At 43.5% G+C, this 17,970-nt stretch overlaps 1 protein-coding gene across 9 annotated transcripts in view; it reads right to left on the bottom strand.

Annotated features, from left to right (window-relative positions):
- Positions 1–297: 297 nt before the first annotated feature.
- pop4 (POP4 homolog, ribonuclease P/MRP subunit) overlaps positions 298–17,970 on the bottom strand; it is a 52,614-nt gene continuing 34,941 nt past the window's right edge. For 6 of the 9 annotated variants that reach the window (XM_061276096.1, XM_061276097.1, XM_061276093.1 and 3 more), the window contains 3 exons: positions 14,723–14,824; positions 5,874–6,122; positions 298–831 (listed from right to left, as the gene is read on the bottom strand). In XM_061276096.1, coding sequence (XP_061132080.1) covers positions 695–831; positions 5,874–6,122; positions 14,723–14,824 — 488 coding nt within the window. In that variant the 3' untranslated portion in view covers positions 298–694. The remainder of the gene's footprint in view (positions 832–5,873; positions 6,123–14,722; positions 14,825–17,970) is intronic. The other 3 variants (XM_061276101.1, XM_061276100.1, XM_061276098.1) reach the window with 2 other exon arrangements.

The raw sequence follows: 17,970 nt of genomic DNA, 5'->3' as shown, positions 1-17,970 counted from the left end.
CTGGCTAGGCGGCAGAGGTGGTACCCGATATGTGGACTTAAAGCTTCCCGCGGCACCTACAAAATAAAAGTCTCAACGTATTATAGTCAGTCGGCTTTATTGAAACGAGATGCGACAACAATAGTCCATCTAACTATGCACATGACATTTTTCACAAAATAAATCGAATAACAGCATCAGAATGATTTGCACTCTGTCCCGTTTATTTAGGCGACATTAAATCAAAATGACAAATGCGACGTAACAAGACTAATGAGATAAAGTTAGTTACAAAATAAAATTCAGGACACAGCTATCTAAATTCAAGACTTATCTTTAGTTTTATTAGGTAGTTTCCAAATTAATAAATTCAATGCGTGAAATTTCTATTGGCCTTGCAAGATGCAGTTGCCTTGCCGAGTTGGAGATCCATCTTTGAGAAGCAGTTCAGTACAAGCCATTTTCAGACCTCTTATCTTAACGACCCCCCCCCCCCAAAAGATATTAGTACCTGGGATTAGTTATGTCAATTAATTAAAATACTGACTCAAAAGGGCAAATTTTGCCAGTATTACTTGAATGCATCAGTAGTTGAACCAGAATATATCCACCCTGGCTTATACATGTCCTATTTCAACAGAGATCTTTGCCACCTTACTAGCAAAAGCTGGAGCGAGGGGGAGAAGGAACGGGATGATTAACATGCTGCCTACTTTCACAAGTCAATACTTCCACTGAATTTGAACTTCTTTGCTGAGCGCTCGCTGGCTCGCTGCTCAAACTTGTTTCCGTAGATGAAAGAGATGAAGCCATTTATCTCAACTTGAAATACACTGTTCCTCTTCGGGATTACTGCGGAAAAAAAAAGTGAAATGGTAAATTCCTTGGGAGAACAAGATGCAGACTTATTGCAACACATGTTGATTTGATTATGATTTCTAAATGGTCTTGGTAAATAGTCTTTTCAACCAGCTAAGGCCCTCTAAGTGCATTACAGTGAATTCCTAATTCACTTACTGATGATGCAGCATCAGGAGCAACTGGGGGTTCATATTTTGACTTTTTGCAGCAGATGCGTTCCAGAACCACCCTCGAAAAACAAAATTCCACTAAGTAGAAACGGTATACACATCATTTTGAAATTTAAACTGCACTGTGTTGAAATTCCCAACACATTGTGTTTCTTGTTGGCTGCTAGAGGGCATGGGTATATTTTAAGTTAATTAGAAGTATGGTTTACCTTGTAAAGCATCGTGTAGTGTGGCCATCTTCAGAATGGCCACACTACACGAAACCAAAGTTAGTCATGGTTGTGTGTGAATCTCCTGTTGCATTGTGGTCTAGTACACAATATTAAAGTTTTTTCAACCCTCCCCAATACTTTTACGCTACATAAACCTTTACCATTCCCTTAAAAAACATCCCCACACTGTTCTGTGCATGTATTGTATTGTATTGTATCGAATTGAATTCCTTTATTGTCACTGTTAACGCAGTGTTAACTGTGAAAATCAGTTTGGCAGCTCCTCATGGCAGGTCATGCACACACGTATATAAAACAATATAAAATACAGATAAAATGCAATCTTAGGTCAGTCTTCGCAAGGGATGAGCAGGGGTGGGGTGATGATTTCAACAGCCTGATAAAAAAAGCTGTTGCTCAATCTTGAAGTTCTCGACTTTAAAAAGCGGTCTCAAAAAAAGTCTGTTGTTCGGTTGGCTCTGAAGACAGCACGGCTCACTAGCTCGATAGCCGCGTCAGGGATGCAATGGTCCAGCCAGGACTTAGCGACAACCAGACACAGCACTCCAGACCGTGAGATGCGGTCCGCTCGTCCATCCCGTTGGTCATCAACCGGATGTCAGCAAGAAAGAGGCTGGGGATGACTGGCCTGCACGGGCCAGCTTTTAGCTTGGCCGCTAGTCCTCCTCCTCCGCCCCGCTTCTGCCTTCCATGTCCGCGCCGCCCGCGCCACTCCAGCGGGGGGACAGCAAAGCCGGCCACGCTTGGCGGCCGCTGAATCCCCGGAGGAATCGTGTTCCAGAGAATCAAGTTTTTTTGCGGGCAGAAGGTGTTCACCGCGACCGACCAGTTCCGCTCTGCTGTATTGCACATGAGTACTAAAAATTTTACAAGAAAAGTTCCAAAAAAAGTTACAAAACTGCCAACAGCTGAAGAGCGCTGTCTGTGCACGCCGACATCCTGCTGCTATTGTATTGTATTGTACCTTACAGTAAATAAATGAACAAACACGTGATTTTGTCACGTGTTCCGACTACTTCTGCACCGGTTAGTGCTTCTTCCCTCGCGCGTGGGCGGATGCCCCGCGCTATCAGCACTCATGACCGCTGTTCCAACTCCTGAACGGCAGTGCTTTTTTTCCTGTATGCGCGGTAGCCAGCTGCGCAGCCCGCACTTGTCCTCAGTGAAGCACGTTGCTCAAAGGCACGCCTTACGCTATGAGCTTTCATTGTCATTGTCAACTCTTTCAGCACGGTGGTGGATTTTTTTCTTTGTGTTTGTTTGGCTGTGTCATGTCTCCACTCTCGTGCTGCTGCCCGGCTGACGCTAGACCTCGGGGGCGCGCATCGCCTATACACAACTACGCATGCTAATCGGTGCTGATCGCCACCACCTGTATCAGTATTGAACCCCCAACCTCTGGGTTGGAAGGTGACCACTTTGCCAGTGAACCAAGCCGCCCCCATTTGTATTAGGCATACATTACTGTCGTGCCTAACTTCTGCAGCTGTTGTGGTCACATGGGCCAGTTAGCCAATCATCATATTATCACATCATGTGGTCAGGGTTGGGGATGGGAAATGAGAATTTGTTCTTGTTGAGAACCGGTTCCCACGTTACCAATTCCTCTGAATCGTTGCTCTTTTGCTAACAATTCCCTTAGCGATTCCAGTTGGCATGAATTACCGTTTTTTTCCGTGTATAGTGCGCCCCCATGTATAGTACGCACCCCTAAAAATGGCATGCTGATGCTGGAAAAAAGCTTGTACCCATGTATAATACGCACCCAATTTTTATGAATTTTTTTTAAAAAAAAAATTAAATTTTTTTTTTTTTTAAGTCCCAATGATCGTCACACACGCAGGGAGGCAATGGGTCCCATTTTTATAGTCTTTGGTATGGTCTTAACTAGGCTGGATGTAATTTTTTTTGTTGGCGTTGATTTCTCCGACTGCCCGTAAACGCACCACCGCGCTCCGTGCGCATGGAGCGTGTTTGAAGTGAACAGCAGAGAAGAAAGGAACAAGTCAAAGTGTTGTGAAATAAAATATTACCTGTAATACGGATTTAGGTAGAGAACTGAACTCTCGCTCTTTATATAGCTGACGTGTCTTGCTCATCCGTTCTGCGCATCTGTAATGGCGGCCTCCGTATGATATCCGGTTTGCGTGTGTACGAGAGCGAGAGAGAGCGAGAGAGAGAGCGCGCGAGAGAACGCTCAATCGTAGCGCGCCGCCGACCGCCCAACTGCACCGGGCTGGTCGATTATTGTGACAGAGCCGTCGCTGAAATTTAGAAGATATTTTTAAAGTCCTGATGTACTTTCTAAAATTTAAGTGGACCTCAGTGCGCACTGCGCAGGGAGCTTAATTTGGTGCGGTCGCGCAACCGCAGCGCGCCGGGCGCTCACTGTCTCATTGCTTAAAGAGCGCCTTTGTGTTTTAGGATGAACAGCAGAGACCAAAGGAACAAGGCAAAGTGTTGTGAAATAAAATATTACCTGTAATACGCATTTTGTTATTTGCTGATTGAAACTGCTAATTAAACTGTGAATTGAAACTAATAGGAAGAAAACAACTCTCGCTCTTTATATAGCTGACGTGTCTTGCGCATCCGTTCTGTGCATTTTATTTCACAACACTTTGCCTTTCTTCTCTGCTGTTCACTTCAAACACGCTCCATGCGACCGCAATGCTCTCGTATCAGACGCTTGCTCGATCACCTGCTCGTTTGCTGTCCCGTGCGCGCACGAAGCGCGGTGGTGCGTTTATGGGCAGTCGGAGAAATCAACGCCAACAAAAAAAATTACATCCAGCCTAGTTAAGACCATACCAAAGACTATAAAAATGGGACCCATTGCCTCCCTGCGTGTGTGACGATCATTGGGACTTAAAAAAAAAAAAAAAAAAAAAAAAAAATTTAAAAAAAAATTTTTTTTTTTTTTTTTTTTTTTGTACCCATGTATAATGCGCACCCCGGATTTTAGGACAATAAATTAGTAAAATTTTGCGCACTATACACGGAAAAAAACGGTATGTCACGACGCAGGTTACGCACCCTATGCAACGTAAACAATGATGGCACCTGTGAGGCAGAAGCGCTCCAAAGTTTGGCCAAGAAGGACGAGAATAGAGTGACGTGCAATACTTTCAATGTTGAAATTTTAACAAAGGGAGGAAATGCCTCTAATATGCAAAAGCATTTGTATACGCATCATGCCATTAGTCCGAAGGGACAGTCAACAACCTAACTAGGACCAGCAGCAACATTAGCCAGAGCCCAACTTGCGCTCCCGCACCACCAGACTCACCAACAGCTTCATACTCCAGGCTGTTAGGATCCTGAACTCTCTCGCCCCTTCTGCGTAACATCCCGTACTTTTGCGCTATATTCTGACTGTCTGCTGTTTGCACACTTGCTTCATTTTTGCTCCTCTCATTTATTATGTTATTTGTTTATTTATTATTTATTCATCACTCTTATTTATTCATTGTTTTTGCCTTCTTGTTTCTTCTTTTTTTGTGTTGTTTCCTTGTGTGTATATTGTGTACTATGTCTTGTCACCGTGGGATAGTGGGAACGTAATTTCGATTTCTTTGTGTGTCTTGTGAAGAAAATGACAATAAAGCAGACTTTGACTTAACACTGCTTTTCGTGGTAGCTCTATTTCTATAATCGTACAATCTGTCAGGGAAATCACGTCTCATGTTTTATTTAAGATGACGACGATAAACACCATCGGACTGGTTCAGATGCCAGCAGTACTGTACCTCTGGCTTATCCGTTCACGCAGGCAGGGAGGCAAAATGCCTAAGGAAAACTGCTTGTATTGTGACAGCTTGTGACTAAGTGAAAAAAGCCATCTGGAGGAGGAATGCAGCAGCGAGAGTGACCGTTGATACAGGAGTGATCGGTTACTCCCCACCTCGCGTTGCCGTGAGTCGCTTGACAAACAAAATGAGCTGCTTGAGTGAGAGTAGTGATGAGAAGGGTCGCTGCGAAGGAACTGCCTCAATCCTCCGCATCAGAGGCTCAAATTTCACTCTCTAACTTTGCCCCCATTATTATTATTATCATTATTGTTAATGCTATAATTACCGTCTATAACAGGGGTGGCCAACCAGCCAGAGACTAAGAGCCACATTTTTTACTGTGTTAGCGCAAAGAGCCACTTTATACACATGGGTACACGTGAACATAACCCCATCCCTTCCATTTCAAGTCAAGTCATAGACTGCTTTATTGTCAATTTCTTCACATGCCAAGACACACAAAGAAATTGAAATTACGTTCCCACTATCCCACGGTGACAAGACATAGTACACAATATACATACAAGTAAACAACACAAACAAATAAAAACAAGAAGGCACATACAGCATACAGTCAGAATCACATAGCGCAAAAGTACAGGACGCTACGCAGAAGGACGGAGAGAGTTCAGTGGCGAGCAGTGCTTGCATACCACTACAGAGTCCCGGTACCATTCGTCATGGATGTTGACGCATATTCCACCTCCTCGCGTTTTTCCCCCTTTTACAATGGCCCTGCCCGCTCGATAGCACGCTACCCGCTCCAGATGTACAGCAGAGTCCGGAATGTTGACAGTCAACCAAGTCTCAGTGAACACGAGCACACAGCAATTACGTACTGTCCGTTTCGTAGATCTCAGCAGGCGAATGTAATCCACTTCGTTGTCCAGCGATCGAACATTCGCCAGAAGAATGGAAGGCACGGCCGGGCGAGCTGGGTTGGCCGCCAGCCCAGCCCGGACGCCTCCGCCCAGACGCCTCCGCGCTTGCCCCTCTTCTGCCTCCTCGCACACCGCTTCCGACGCTTTCCATCCAGGGGAGGAATAGCAGACGAGCCCGGCGACATCCCAGGACGGAGCCCCTTTGTTCTAGCAGGCACAATCTGTATTGTCGCTTTGTTACTTGCTCAAAAAGGAAAGTAAAAACAGCATTTGGAATTGGCCATTGAATGCAGAGGAAACGCCAACCTATGTTGACTGAGACAACACCAGCCCTAGCGACATTCTCCTTTGAAGTGAAACTGCAACACGCTTTCAAAACAATGCGTGTGTGGGTTGTACGCGAGTGTGATGGCAAACGGCGCGCAGCATTGATGCAGTGACGTCAATGCGACTAAAGAGGCTTTTAGATGCTGGCTGCTTAGGCATACATGGAGTGGCATAAGCAAGTACGAGGAATAGTGTGCCAAAAATTTTCTCTCAAACTCAGACTGAAGTCCCACAACAAAGATGGCAGACACCACCCAAAGTAGTTGAGACCAACCGAGCCAAAATCCTGCGAGACTTATTTATCTCCTTAACATCATATACCGTGAATACAGGCAGATTTGCCATATCACAAACTATTAGACCACTGAATTTTGTAAACTGGATATTACGTATAAAAATGTTGTCAATAAGAGTAGCAGTGTGCCATGTAATTCTGATAGGTCTTGTGATAGCTGAATACAAACTCATACTGTACATCATATTAATAAAGTAGGCAATTGCTTTATGATTATCTGGATTTATCAAATCATTATTGTAATCCTCACAGATAAATAGTACCTTATTACTTTTTTCTAAGAAGATTTTCTGCACAGTATGTGAATATTATCGTAAACTGTGGCAAGTTAAAATAATACAGTTTGTCAAATTTGTTGTTGTAATATGAAGGAAATCTGATAAGATTAATATTGTAGTGCGGCGGAAAATATTTTATTAATATGACAAAAACACATTTAAAATGGTTAAAGTTCTTAAATGTGTCATTTCTTAATATGCTAACATTTTCATCTCGTCATAGCCGTGTTATTCTGGGATCTCACCAGTGAAATTGATTGATCTAATAATCTGAGATTGATGGTTAATGTCTCCATGCACCTACCAGGCAACCGCGGGAGTTTCCTTACACAAGTCTGTTGAGGAATCAAAACTCACAGTCGCTTTCGTGGTTATTTCTCCCTATTTCCAAGTATGTAGACTCAAAGTTCGGGCTGCTGGATTATGGATAAAAATCATAATCACGATTATTCTGTTCAAAATTGAAATCACGATTATTTACACGATTTTATTTTTGAGAGTGGAAAAGCATACATTGAACATGTTTGGAACAGTATTTATTGAACATGTTTAAAAATACACTCTCCTGTTAACAGTGTTGGGAAACTTCATTTTCTACACCAGGGGTGTCCAAACTACGGCCAGTTTTTATTGGCCTGCAGCAAAATCTGAAAACATAATTGAATATGGCCCCCACAAGAATTCCAATTCATTAAATCTGTTAGGGTGGCGCTCAGTCTAACCTATTTTGCAAGAACGGGAGACAGTATACCCTTGGAAAAAAAAGTCAAAGTAAAAGTCTGCTTTATTGTCAATTTCTTCACATGCCAAGACACACAAAGAAATCGAAATTACGGTCCCACTATCCCACGGTGACAAGACATAGTACACAATATACATACATACAAGTAAACAACACAAACAAATAAAAACAAGAAGGCACAAACAGTGAATAAATAAGAGTGATGAATAAATAATAAATAAACAAATAACAATAAATAAGAGGAGCAAAAATGGAGCAAGTGTGCATACAGCATACAGTCAGAATCACAGAAGGGGGGAGAGAGTTCAGGATCCTAACAGCCTGGAGAATGAAGCTATTGGTGAGCCTGGTGGTGCGGGAGCGCAGGCTCCGAGTGAGCGGGGTGAGTCACATCGCTCACAATCGTGGTCGCTTTGCGGGTGAGATGGGAGGTGTAAATGTCCTTCAGGGAGGGGAGTGAAGCACCAATAATCTTACCAGCCGTGTTCACTATGCGCTGCAGGGTCTTCAAAGTCAAAGTCAGCTTTATTGTCAATCTCTTCACATGTCAAGACACACAAAGAAACCGAAATGACGTTTTCTCTATCCCACGGTGACGAGACATATTACACGATAGACACACAAGTAAACGACACAATATAAAAACAAGAAGGCACAAGTTGTATTCAGTGCAGCTACCACCCCAAACAGCGATACAATTGGAGAGGATGCTCTCAATGGTGCCATGGTAGAATGTAATCATGACGGCCGGAGGAGCACTAGCTGAGCTTTCTTTGCCAGTGATACGGCGTTGGTGCACCAGGAGAGATCCTCACTGATGTGCACCCCCAGGAACCTGGTGCTGCTCACTCTCTCCACCACAGCACCGCCGATGGTCAGCGGCAGGTGTTGGGTGTGACCCTTCCGGAAGTCAACAACAATCTCCTTGGTCTTGTTGACGTTCAGCAGGAGGTTGTTGTCCATGCACCACGTGGTCAGAAGGTCAACCTTCAACCTGTACTGAGTCTCGTCGCCCTTGGTGATGAGACCCACCAGAGTCGTGTCGTCAGCAAACTTCACTATCCGGTTGTCGCTGTAGGTTGCAGTGCAGTCATGCGTCAGCAGGGTGAAGAGCAGCGGACTGAGCACGCAGCCTTGGGGGGCCCCCGTGCTCAGCGTGATGCTGGCGGAGATTTAGTCGCCAACGCGTACCACCTGAGGCCTCTGACAGAGGAAGTCCAGTAGCCAGTTGCAGAGGTAGGTACTGAGGCCCAGCTTGTCGAGTTTGCAGATGAGTCGTTGCGGCACAATGGTGTTGAAGGCAGAACTGAAGTCGACAAACAGCAATCTCACGTACGAGTCCCTTCTCTCCAGGTGGGTGAGGGCCGAGTGGAGGGCAGAGCAGATGGCATCCTCAGAGGACCGTTTGGCTCGGTACGTAAACTGAAAGGGGTCTATGGTGGGGGGGAGAATGGATCTGATGTGCTCCATGACAAGCCGCTCAAAGCACTTCATGATGATGGGCGTCAGTGCCACGGGGCGGTAGTCATTGAAGCAGGACGGAGCAGGTTTTTTCGGCACAGGTACGATGGTGGCAGCCTTGAAACACGAAGGGACGATGGCCTGCTGCAGGGAAATGTTAAAGATGTCCGTGAAGACACCCGTCAGCTCCCCAGCGCAGCCTTTCAGCGCCCGACCTGGGATGTTGTCAGGGCCCGCCGCCTTACGGGCGTTGATAGCGGCGAGCGCCCTCCTCACGCTGTCGGCAGAGAGGCACAGGGGCTGCTCGTGTGGAGGGGGAGCGGTCTTCAGCGGGCAAGTGCTGTTCTGAGTGTCGAAGCGAGCAAAGAAGCGGTTGCCACCTGCAGGTGGAGAGTCATTCGTCGCTGTGCATACAGCGATGATCAAATGAGGTCTGACTCAGGCCTCTTGCAGGAGCATTTTTATTGAGAGAAACAGAGTGGGGGTGAGAGTGGACAGGATGGGGTTGAAGCCCCTGGCCTGCTGATCAAAGCATAGCAGGGGGTCTTTTAGGACGTAGTGTAAACAAAGCAACTTTGATTGCTTCCTCTGCAGCTAGTCAATCAGTTCAAAAGAGCTTAGCACTTTGTTCTACTACTTTTGTTAAGACAGGAAAAGCTAGGTTAATTATTACAGGTTACATTCCAACATAATCATACGATCAAGATAATCTGTAAACCCTAACAAAATCCATCGATCGTCCTTTATGACAACAATGGGTGCGTGCCGCTGACGGCGCTTGATCTTCAAAATATTCCACAGGCCCATATAACAATATATAAATTATATATCAAATAACTATTATATAAGCAATAATATTATCAAACCATCTGTGTCACTCCAAATCATTAAATCCATCGATCAGATTCCTCGTCCTTTGTCAACAACGCCGTGCGTGCGCCCTGACGTCAACCTCGTCATTATTCCACAGATCTAGTATATAACTATATAGACACGTAGGTAGGATGGTGGTACGTTAACAACGTACAAGGACCCAAGCACCGGCGTCGACTTCCAGGCGTGTGGCCGTGTGGACTTCCATCCCCGGAGGTGGCACTTCCAGCCACGGAGGTGGAAGAGAGCATAGAATAGGACCGGGCGTGCGTAAAAGCCATGTCCGAGCCCCATCCACCGTCCCCCGGACAGCCACCCGGCCGAGCACCGGCCCCTGACTTCCATCCACGGGTGTGAAAGAGAGCTCCATAGAGTAGGACCGGGCGTGCGTAAAAGCCATGTCCGAGCCCCATCCACCATCCCCGAGCAGCCACCCGGCCGAGCGCCGGCCCCCGACTTCCATCCACGGAGGTGAAAGAGAGCTCCGTAGAGTAGGACCGGGCATGCGTGTCACTCCAAATCCTTAAATCCTTCAAAATCTTCGTCCTCCGTGTCACGTAGAAACAAAGCCGCTAATGATGCCAGTACTACGTGAGGCCCTTCGTCATCCCGTGATCGAATCTGTCCTTTATGTAAACGACCGCCGCGGCGTGCTGCTGACGTCACTTGAAATCCAAATTACAGTAATCCCTTGCTACATCGCGGTTACATTTTTTACTTTTTTTCAAAAATTTATGAAAAAATTAAAATATAAGTCGCTCCTCAGTTTAAGTCGCCCCCCCACCCAAACTATGAAAAAGAAAAGGCGACTTATAGTCCTCATCTTCTGTATTGAAATTAAGTTAAGTTGGGCAAGTTCGCCATTGAACATGCCAAGTTCCCTCTCTTCATTGTCTTGTCGTCGTCACGTTGCTTTTCTCCAATGATCCTGGCTTTCCAGAAAGCTCTAATTGTGCCTCGTAAGCATGTCTCGTTGCCTACGCCATTTTAGAGGTTCCTAATGCTCTTTTCTTGCACAAACAATAGTATTTATTGAATAATGGTGGCGGAGGTACGTACTCTACGTGTTATGTAAAGTCTTCCGTTTGGTTTACCGCCCCGATTAACGTAAAACGTAATGTCCTCTGATTGGTTCATCGGGTCTACATATTACCCCTGTTTATTGCGTCTCTGTGTGGCGAAAGCCACACAAAATAAGTACAGATTTGCACAAACGGTAGTATTTATTTATCATTGGCGGCGGAGGTATGTACTTTACACAAACGATAGTATTTATTTACCAATGGTGGCGGAGGTACATAAGTACTCCTTTAAGTGTTACGTCCAGTCCTCTGATTGGTTTACCGCCCCGATCTACATAAAACGTGGTGTCCTCTGCTTGGTTCATCAGTGCTTGCATATTACGTATATTACGTGGAAGCCACACAAAACAACTTTACAGATTTGCAACGATAGTATTTATTTGCCAATGGCGGCGGAGGTATGTACTCTTCTACGTGTTACATCAAGTCCTCATAGATTTTTTTTGCCCCGATCTACTTAAAATATAATGTCCTCTGATTGGTTCATTGGGTCTTCATATTACGCCTGTATATTACGGAAGCCACACATTACAAATTCACAGATTTTGGAATTTGGTCCACACAAAAGGCACACCTTATTAAAAGGCGGAGCTTCGGTTTTTGAGAAAATTAAAGGCTTTTAAGTGCACCTCATGGTGCGGAAAATACGGTACTTTAATGATCTGTTGGGGGGTCTATTTTTTACTCTGTTCAGTTTTCTCCATTTTCTATTACATATTTTTATCTATTACATCAAATCCAAACAAGGTAATGGGTGTTGCCAAACGGTTTCACAAATCCGCCATCTGTATTACTCGGAGAGACTTTGTAGTCCAAACAAATCATGGATGCGGAGGTGGAGAGATTAAAATGTTCCGTTGTTGGATGCATCAATCCACACAAATCATTGCACCGTCCCCTAAAATCAGAACCTCAAAGAAGTGCTTGGTCAAAATTTTTTCAAGCAGTGTTCCCACATCTGTGGGCAAAGTCCTACTCTTTCAAAAAAAAAATCAGAAATCTTTTGTCAGAATAGAGAAGGATTTGCCGAAAAACTTCGTATCGTTCATGGTTTAGTTCCTTCAATCTATGGAAACGCGGTAAGCTAGAGATGACTGTAATTGACTGTAACTGAAAAGTAATGAACTGTATTTCACTTTAATAATATTGCGTTTCCATGCACTCGTTTTCATAGCATTAGCATCAGTGTTTCTGATGATTTTGGAGCTGTGCGCTCTGTTTTCACTTCTTGTGGGTGCATTTTGAGTAGTCGTATCAGATGAATTGCATCTGTTTTATTCTTGGGGAACAGATGAATGTGTTAAATGCATTCGTTAGCTTCTCGCTAGCGCTAGCATTAGCTTACGTCGTAGCTTGACTGCAGTGCCGTGTTCATAAATATTGTGAGGGGATTTATTTTGTTACGTGTTATGTATGTATGGACAAGTCTTCTGCCGTTGACATCTTTTAATCAATCAAAAAGTTTGCGCCGCAAGTAAACGCTACCTCGGCTAAAAAAAAAATTCAAATATGTCGACCGGAACAGGAGGCACACATTTTGCGGCGTGGAGGGTCTGGGGTGCGAAGTATCTCATTTGCATTTAAAAAGACCGCACTAAAAGAGCTTGCTCTGAGCCGCGCCTCAGAACAAGTAGAAAAGAGGGACCTGTGATGCTATCAAAATGAGGAATTCAGAGAAAAGCATCAATGTTCTACTTCATATAAACCACAACTGAATGAGTAAAACATAAATGAGTAGAATTTATTACCGTGATACGTGGGCTTTATGAATATTGAATATTGCAGATATTTTGATGCATAGTGGCTTTTTGCAGCTTCAATTGGAGCGCATGTTTTAGTCTGCCCATATGACTTTACAGCATGCTATTGGAGACGAGACCAATGGGAACATGTTGATTTGTTTTCTTGTCGCTGATTGGCGTTACGGATCCACTCTTCCACCAGTGTTGGCTCGTGACTGAATGATTCGTTCAAAAGAACGAATCTTTTCAGTGAACGTGAGTGAACGGATGACTTCCTGAAGTGATTCGTTTTTTTTTCAGTTCATATGACTTCAACCAACATGCAATAACGTAACTTATCCCACATAGTAGGTGTCAGTAATGCGCATTGAAGCTGGTGTCACCTCGCCATAAAACAAAATGAACAAAAAGAAAAATGACGTAACTTCCCGTTCACGAACAAGTCAGTGAATTGCCTTTCCCGTTCATCAACTGAACGGATCTGTGATTGAACGATTCAGTGAGTGAGTGATTTGCATTTCACGTTCATCGCGAGAACGGATCAGTGAGTGAACAAGTGCTGACTTTCCAGTTCGCGAACGAGTCAGTGAGTGAACTGCCTGACATTAACCATCAGTCAGTGAACGTGTTGCGTCTCCTCTCGTTAACAATTCAGTGAATGAACTATGAAAGCCAGAATGTAGATTTACGATTTACCAAGGAAAAAAAGAACCACTCACTGAAACATCACTTTTTTCGTGCTTGTTTTCTCCAAGCTAACGGCTAACTTTATTGCATGGAGGTATGCAACAGGGAGGAGGTTATGCTTCTCTTTGGGTAATCCTTGTTTTATAATACTTAGAGTAGTTTTTAAATAACGTGTATGCATATATACGCCTAAATATTGTTATCCAATATATCTATTGCAATTTCACATTAGACTGCTGGTGTGAAATTTTGTTTTATTATTATTATTTTAATAAACATTTATTTTAAAACTTGTTTGGTGTTTGAGTGCTTTAGTCGTTTTTATTTTTGCGCATGAAAACATAAAAATCAGCCATTTGGTTATGACAATATGTATACGTGTTTTATGTTATGTGTTAGGTGTTCCCCAAAATAACAAATGTAGGCATAACGTGTGTCGGCTGGGATAGCAGCAATGCTGTCTGTCACTCACTCGTGAATCTTCGCGAACGACCAATCAGCAGCGAGAGTTAGATGGCGGAGGGACTTTACGAGTCAGCAACACAATTTCCCATTCACAAACGAGTCAGTGACGCAATTCAACAACGGATAAATGTGTGTGTGGGGGGGGGCGAACGATTTGGTGAACGATTCTTTTGAACGAATCTTTTGAGTAAACTGATTCCAAAGATTCAGTTCACTTAAAAAAAACAGCGAATCAGGAAACTGGCATCGGACTACACAGCGAATCAGCCGGAATCAGGTGGCATAGCAGAACCAGGTGGCAGGCATACATGTATCGAGGCAGACAAACCACCGCAGGTTGATAGGTTTGTGGGGTTTAAATACATGCTCTAATCAGCCAGTAACAAGGGCACAGGTGAAAGCAATCACCACTGATTAGCAAGCGCAGCTCTGCATTGGATAACAATCAGAACGGCGAGAGCAGAGCGGAGCCATGACATGTTTACAATTCTTTTTATGCGACTTAGTGAGATTTAGTGAAGCTCTAAAGAATGTTTCTAAAAGTCAGTTTGAGTTTAAAATGTTGACGATGTGTGACGACCGTGATCCCGTAGACATCGGATAAAATAAATTAATATGCGGTTCTGTAAAAAGTTTCAGCAGCCACCGTAGATACTAATATATACATATATATATTATCATTTTAATTCTTCATTGGTTTCTATAATTTTGATGTATGTCTTTTTTTATTTTAAAACATGGACTGACGAAGGACACGGACGAATGATAGAAGGGCTTTCAAAGGTCGATCATAGACAGACATTTACAATGTGACATTTTCTGGACGGAAATAAATAGCAAGAAACAGTTGTTTACCTTTGAATTTGTCTTGTTTTGTAATCATTTTGAAAACATGCTTGAACTCCTGGATCAAAATTCCTGTAGTGCCCACATATGAAGGGCATTTGGACCGAACCACTGTAAAAAAAAAAAAAAAAAATCCCAGGTGAATGTTAGGATGAAAAATGAAATGAATGAAATGAAAAATGAAAAACAAAAACCTTGATCTATTTATGTATTGTGTGGGGGATTTGTTGGTACAGAGGGGTTTTAGTGTGTTGGGTAGAGTCTGGTTAGTGCAGGGGTCGGCAACCCGCGGCTCTAGAGCCGCATGCGGCTCTTTAGCGCCGTCCTAGTGGCTCCCTGGAGCTTTTTTAGAAATGTATGAAAATAGAAAAAGATGAGAGGGAAAATATATTTTCTATTTTAGTATAGTTTCTGTAGCAGGGAAAACTCGAGAAAAAAAATCTCAACGTTTTCCAATGCTGTAAATTGTGTAGAATACATATTACCGTTTTTTTCCTTGTATAATGCGTGAAATTTAACTAATTTATTGTCCTAAAATCTGGGGTGCGCATTATACATGGGTACAATTTTCTTTTTTTTTTAAGAAAATCATGGTACAACAAAACCAACAACAGGACTGACCGACAAAGACGTGGAACAAAAAGACAGGGTGACATTACCAAAGACAGGAACAGAAACCAAACAGACATCATGACAGTAACACATGCAATGATCCGACGGTGAGCGAGGGGCAGACAGGACTTAAATACAAAACACGTTACATTGATTGAGGTGACACAGGAAGGGAGGGGCGACGCGAACAGAAACTATGGCAACCTAGACACATAGCAAAACTGGGGACGAGACATGACAAATCTCCCTCGAAATCAAACTTGAAATCACCTTTCTTCTTGTTTGTTGTCAATCGCGCATCGCATTCAGCCATCCTGCCCAACACACTTAGTCAGTGAAATTCATAATTGACGACATCGTTTGATGCGATGGTGCAATCCTTGATGGTGTGTTATTGTCAAATATTGTTTGTTTTTTAATCTCCATCGCGGACCGGACGTCATACGGAGGCAGTATGACTGCGCATGCGCACTATGGATCCGATGCGCAGAACGGATGCGCAAGACACGTCAGCTATATAAAGAGCGAGAGTTGTATTCTTCCTATTAGTTTCAATTCACAGTTTAATTAGCAGTTTCAATCAGCAAATAACAAAATGCGTATTACAGGTAATATTGTATTTCACAACACTTTGCCTTGTTCCTTTCGTCTCTGCTGTTCACTTCAAACACGCTCCATACGAACGCAATGCTCTCGTATCAGACGCTTGCTCGATCACCTGCTCGTTTGCTGTCACAATGTACCCTACACAAATCCGAAACATTTGTTGCGGCTCCGAGTCACGACGAGGGGCAAGTTTTGGTTTCCAAGGGTGTTTTTATTCCTCTTCAACGTCTCTCCCATACAGAGCCGCCTTTTTCACGTCCGCACGCCTTTTTCACATGTCCGCAACTGATCGCGGTGGTGCCTTCACGGGAAGTCGGAGAAATCAACGCCAACAAAAAAAACTACATCCAGCCTAGTTAAGACCATACCAAAGACTATAAAAATGGGACCCATTGCCTCCCTGCGTGTGTGACGATCATTGGGACTTAAAAAAAAAAAAAAAAAAAAAATCATAAAAATTGGGTGCGTATTATACATGGGTACAGGCTTTTTTCCAGCATCAACATGCCATTTTTAGGGTGCCTATTATACATGGGGGCGCATTATACATGGAAAAAAAATGGTAAATTCCAAAATATCTGTCAACGGAGATTTGCGACATAAGCTGCGACACACGTTTCTTGCAACTCGGCGTGTCGCATCGATGGTCGCTGTTGTAAATAAACCGGTGGGTGTGTGATGAGTGATGAATCCCAAAGGGAAAAAGAGAAAGATAGCTGAGAAGAACAGAGGATTCAACAGTTCTTGGACCGAATCATTTGCTTTCATTGCCAATGTGGAAGGGTTGCCTACACGTTTGCTCTGTAATGAGAAGTTGTCAAACAACAAAAAGAGTAATGTGGAAAAGACATTTCCAGGGAAGGCATGCTGCATTTGCTGCTGTGTACCCAGCTGGGAGTAAGAGAAAAAGTGCGATTGCATTACTGCTGGAAAAATTAGAGGACCGCAAGGATAGATTTAGAAAGTGGATTGCATCTCCAAATTCCACCACAACTACTACTCACAGATGAGATCTTGCAGTCTTGCATGAAAATTAAAGTTATATTTTACATGCCCGATGTTGAGAAGCTGTCCAGTGATGTCCCAGTAAGTCACATTAAATGGGTAAGAACAAAATCCTGTCATAGGCACATATTTTGTATCAAAGGGCTATTTTAATAAAGTTATTTCAGATTTCTTTTGTTAATATACAATTAAAACGACAGGGATTTTACTGTTTTGTTGCTCAGCTCCGAGGATGGCTGTGTTGTATTGTGTGTATTGTATTGCACTTTGTTGTCCAAATAAAGGTGGTTTTCTATTAGTGAGGATTAAAGATAACTGTTTTATTTCCATGGGGGGTTCTGAAGTTGTAGGAGGCCTATGGTGCATGTTCCATTGTTGTTTCTTTTGAATCCTCAAAGTAAAAATGACATTAAAACAAATTTCTTCATTATTCATCAATGCAATGAAATATAATAAGTTAATATTGTTATGGAAGTTAAATTTATAGCTTTATCATACAGTAGTATCGTCAAGTGGTGCGTCATTCTCTCCAGGCTGTGCTGCAGGAAAAATAAAAAACATGAATGCTCCTTATGTATTTGTAGCCTACTTAGCCATTTAATAGTAGCCTAACATAGCTAATATAGACAGCCCATATTGCCTTTAATATAAGGCTTATATCAGACTTTTACTTTTTTTGCCGCTCCAGACAAATCGTTTTTTTTGTTTGTTTTTTTTGGTCCAATATGGCTCTTTAAACATTATGTGTTGCTGACCCCTGGGTTAGTGTCTTGATAATGCCCAACCTCAAATTCATGGGTGGCCAAACGCCCTGTCCTTGGGCAGGACACTTCACACGCCTTGCCTCTAGTCAGTGCCACTCACACTGGTGCATGCCCATGTGCAAAGGTTTGGTGGTGGTCGGACGGGCACACTGGCGCACCGCACCGCACATGCTAGAGAGAAAGAGTGTGACAGAGAGACAGAGACAGGCGGGTGCGCAGACGGACGGACGGGCGGGCGGACAGACAAACGGACAGACAGACTGGTGCGAG

The sequence above is a fragment of the Syngnathus typhle genome, linkage group LG4 (genome assembly GCF_033458585.1).
Source record: "Syngnathus typhle isolate RoL2023-S1 ecotype Sweden linkage group LG4, RoL_Styp_1.0, whole genome shotgun sequence".
NCBI lineage: Eukaryota > Metazoa > Chordata > Actinopteri > Syngnathiformes > Syngnathidae > Syngnathus > Syngnathus typhle.
Note: the sequence above shows the minus strand (reverse complement) of the source record. Positions and strands in the feature narration are given on the sequence as shown.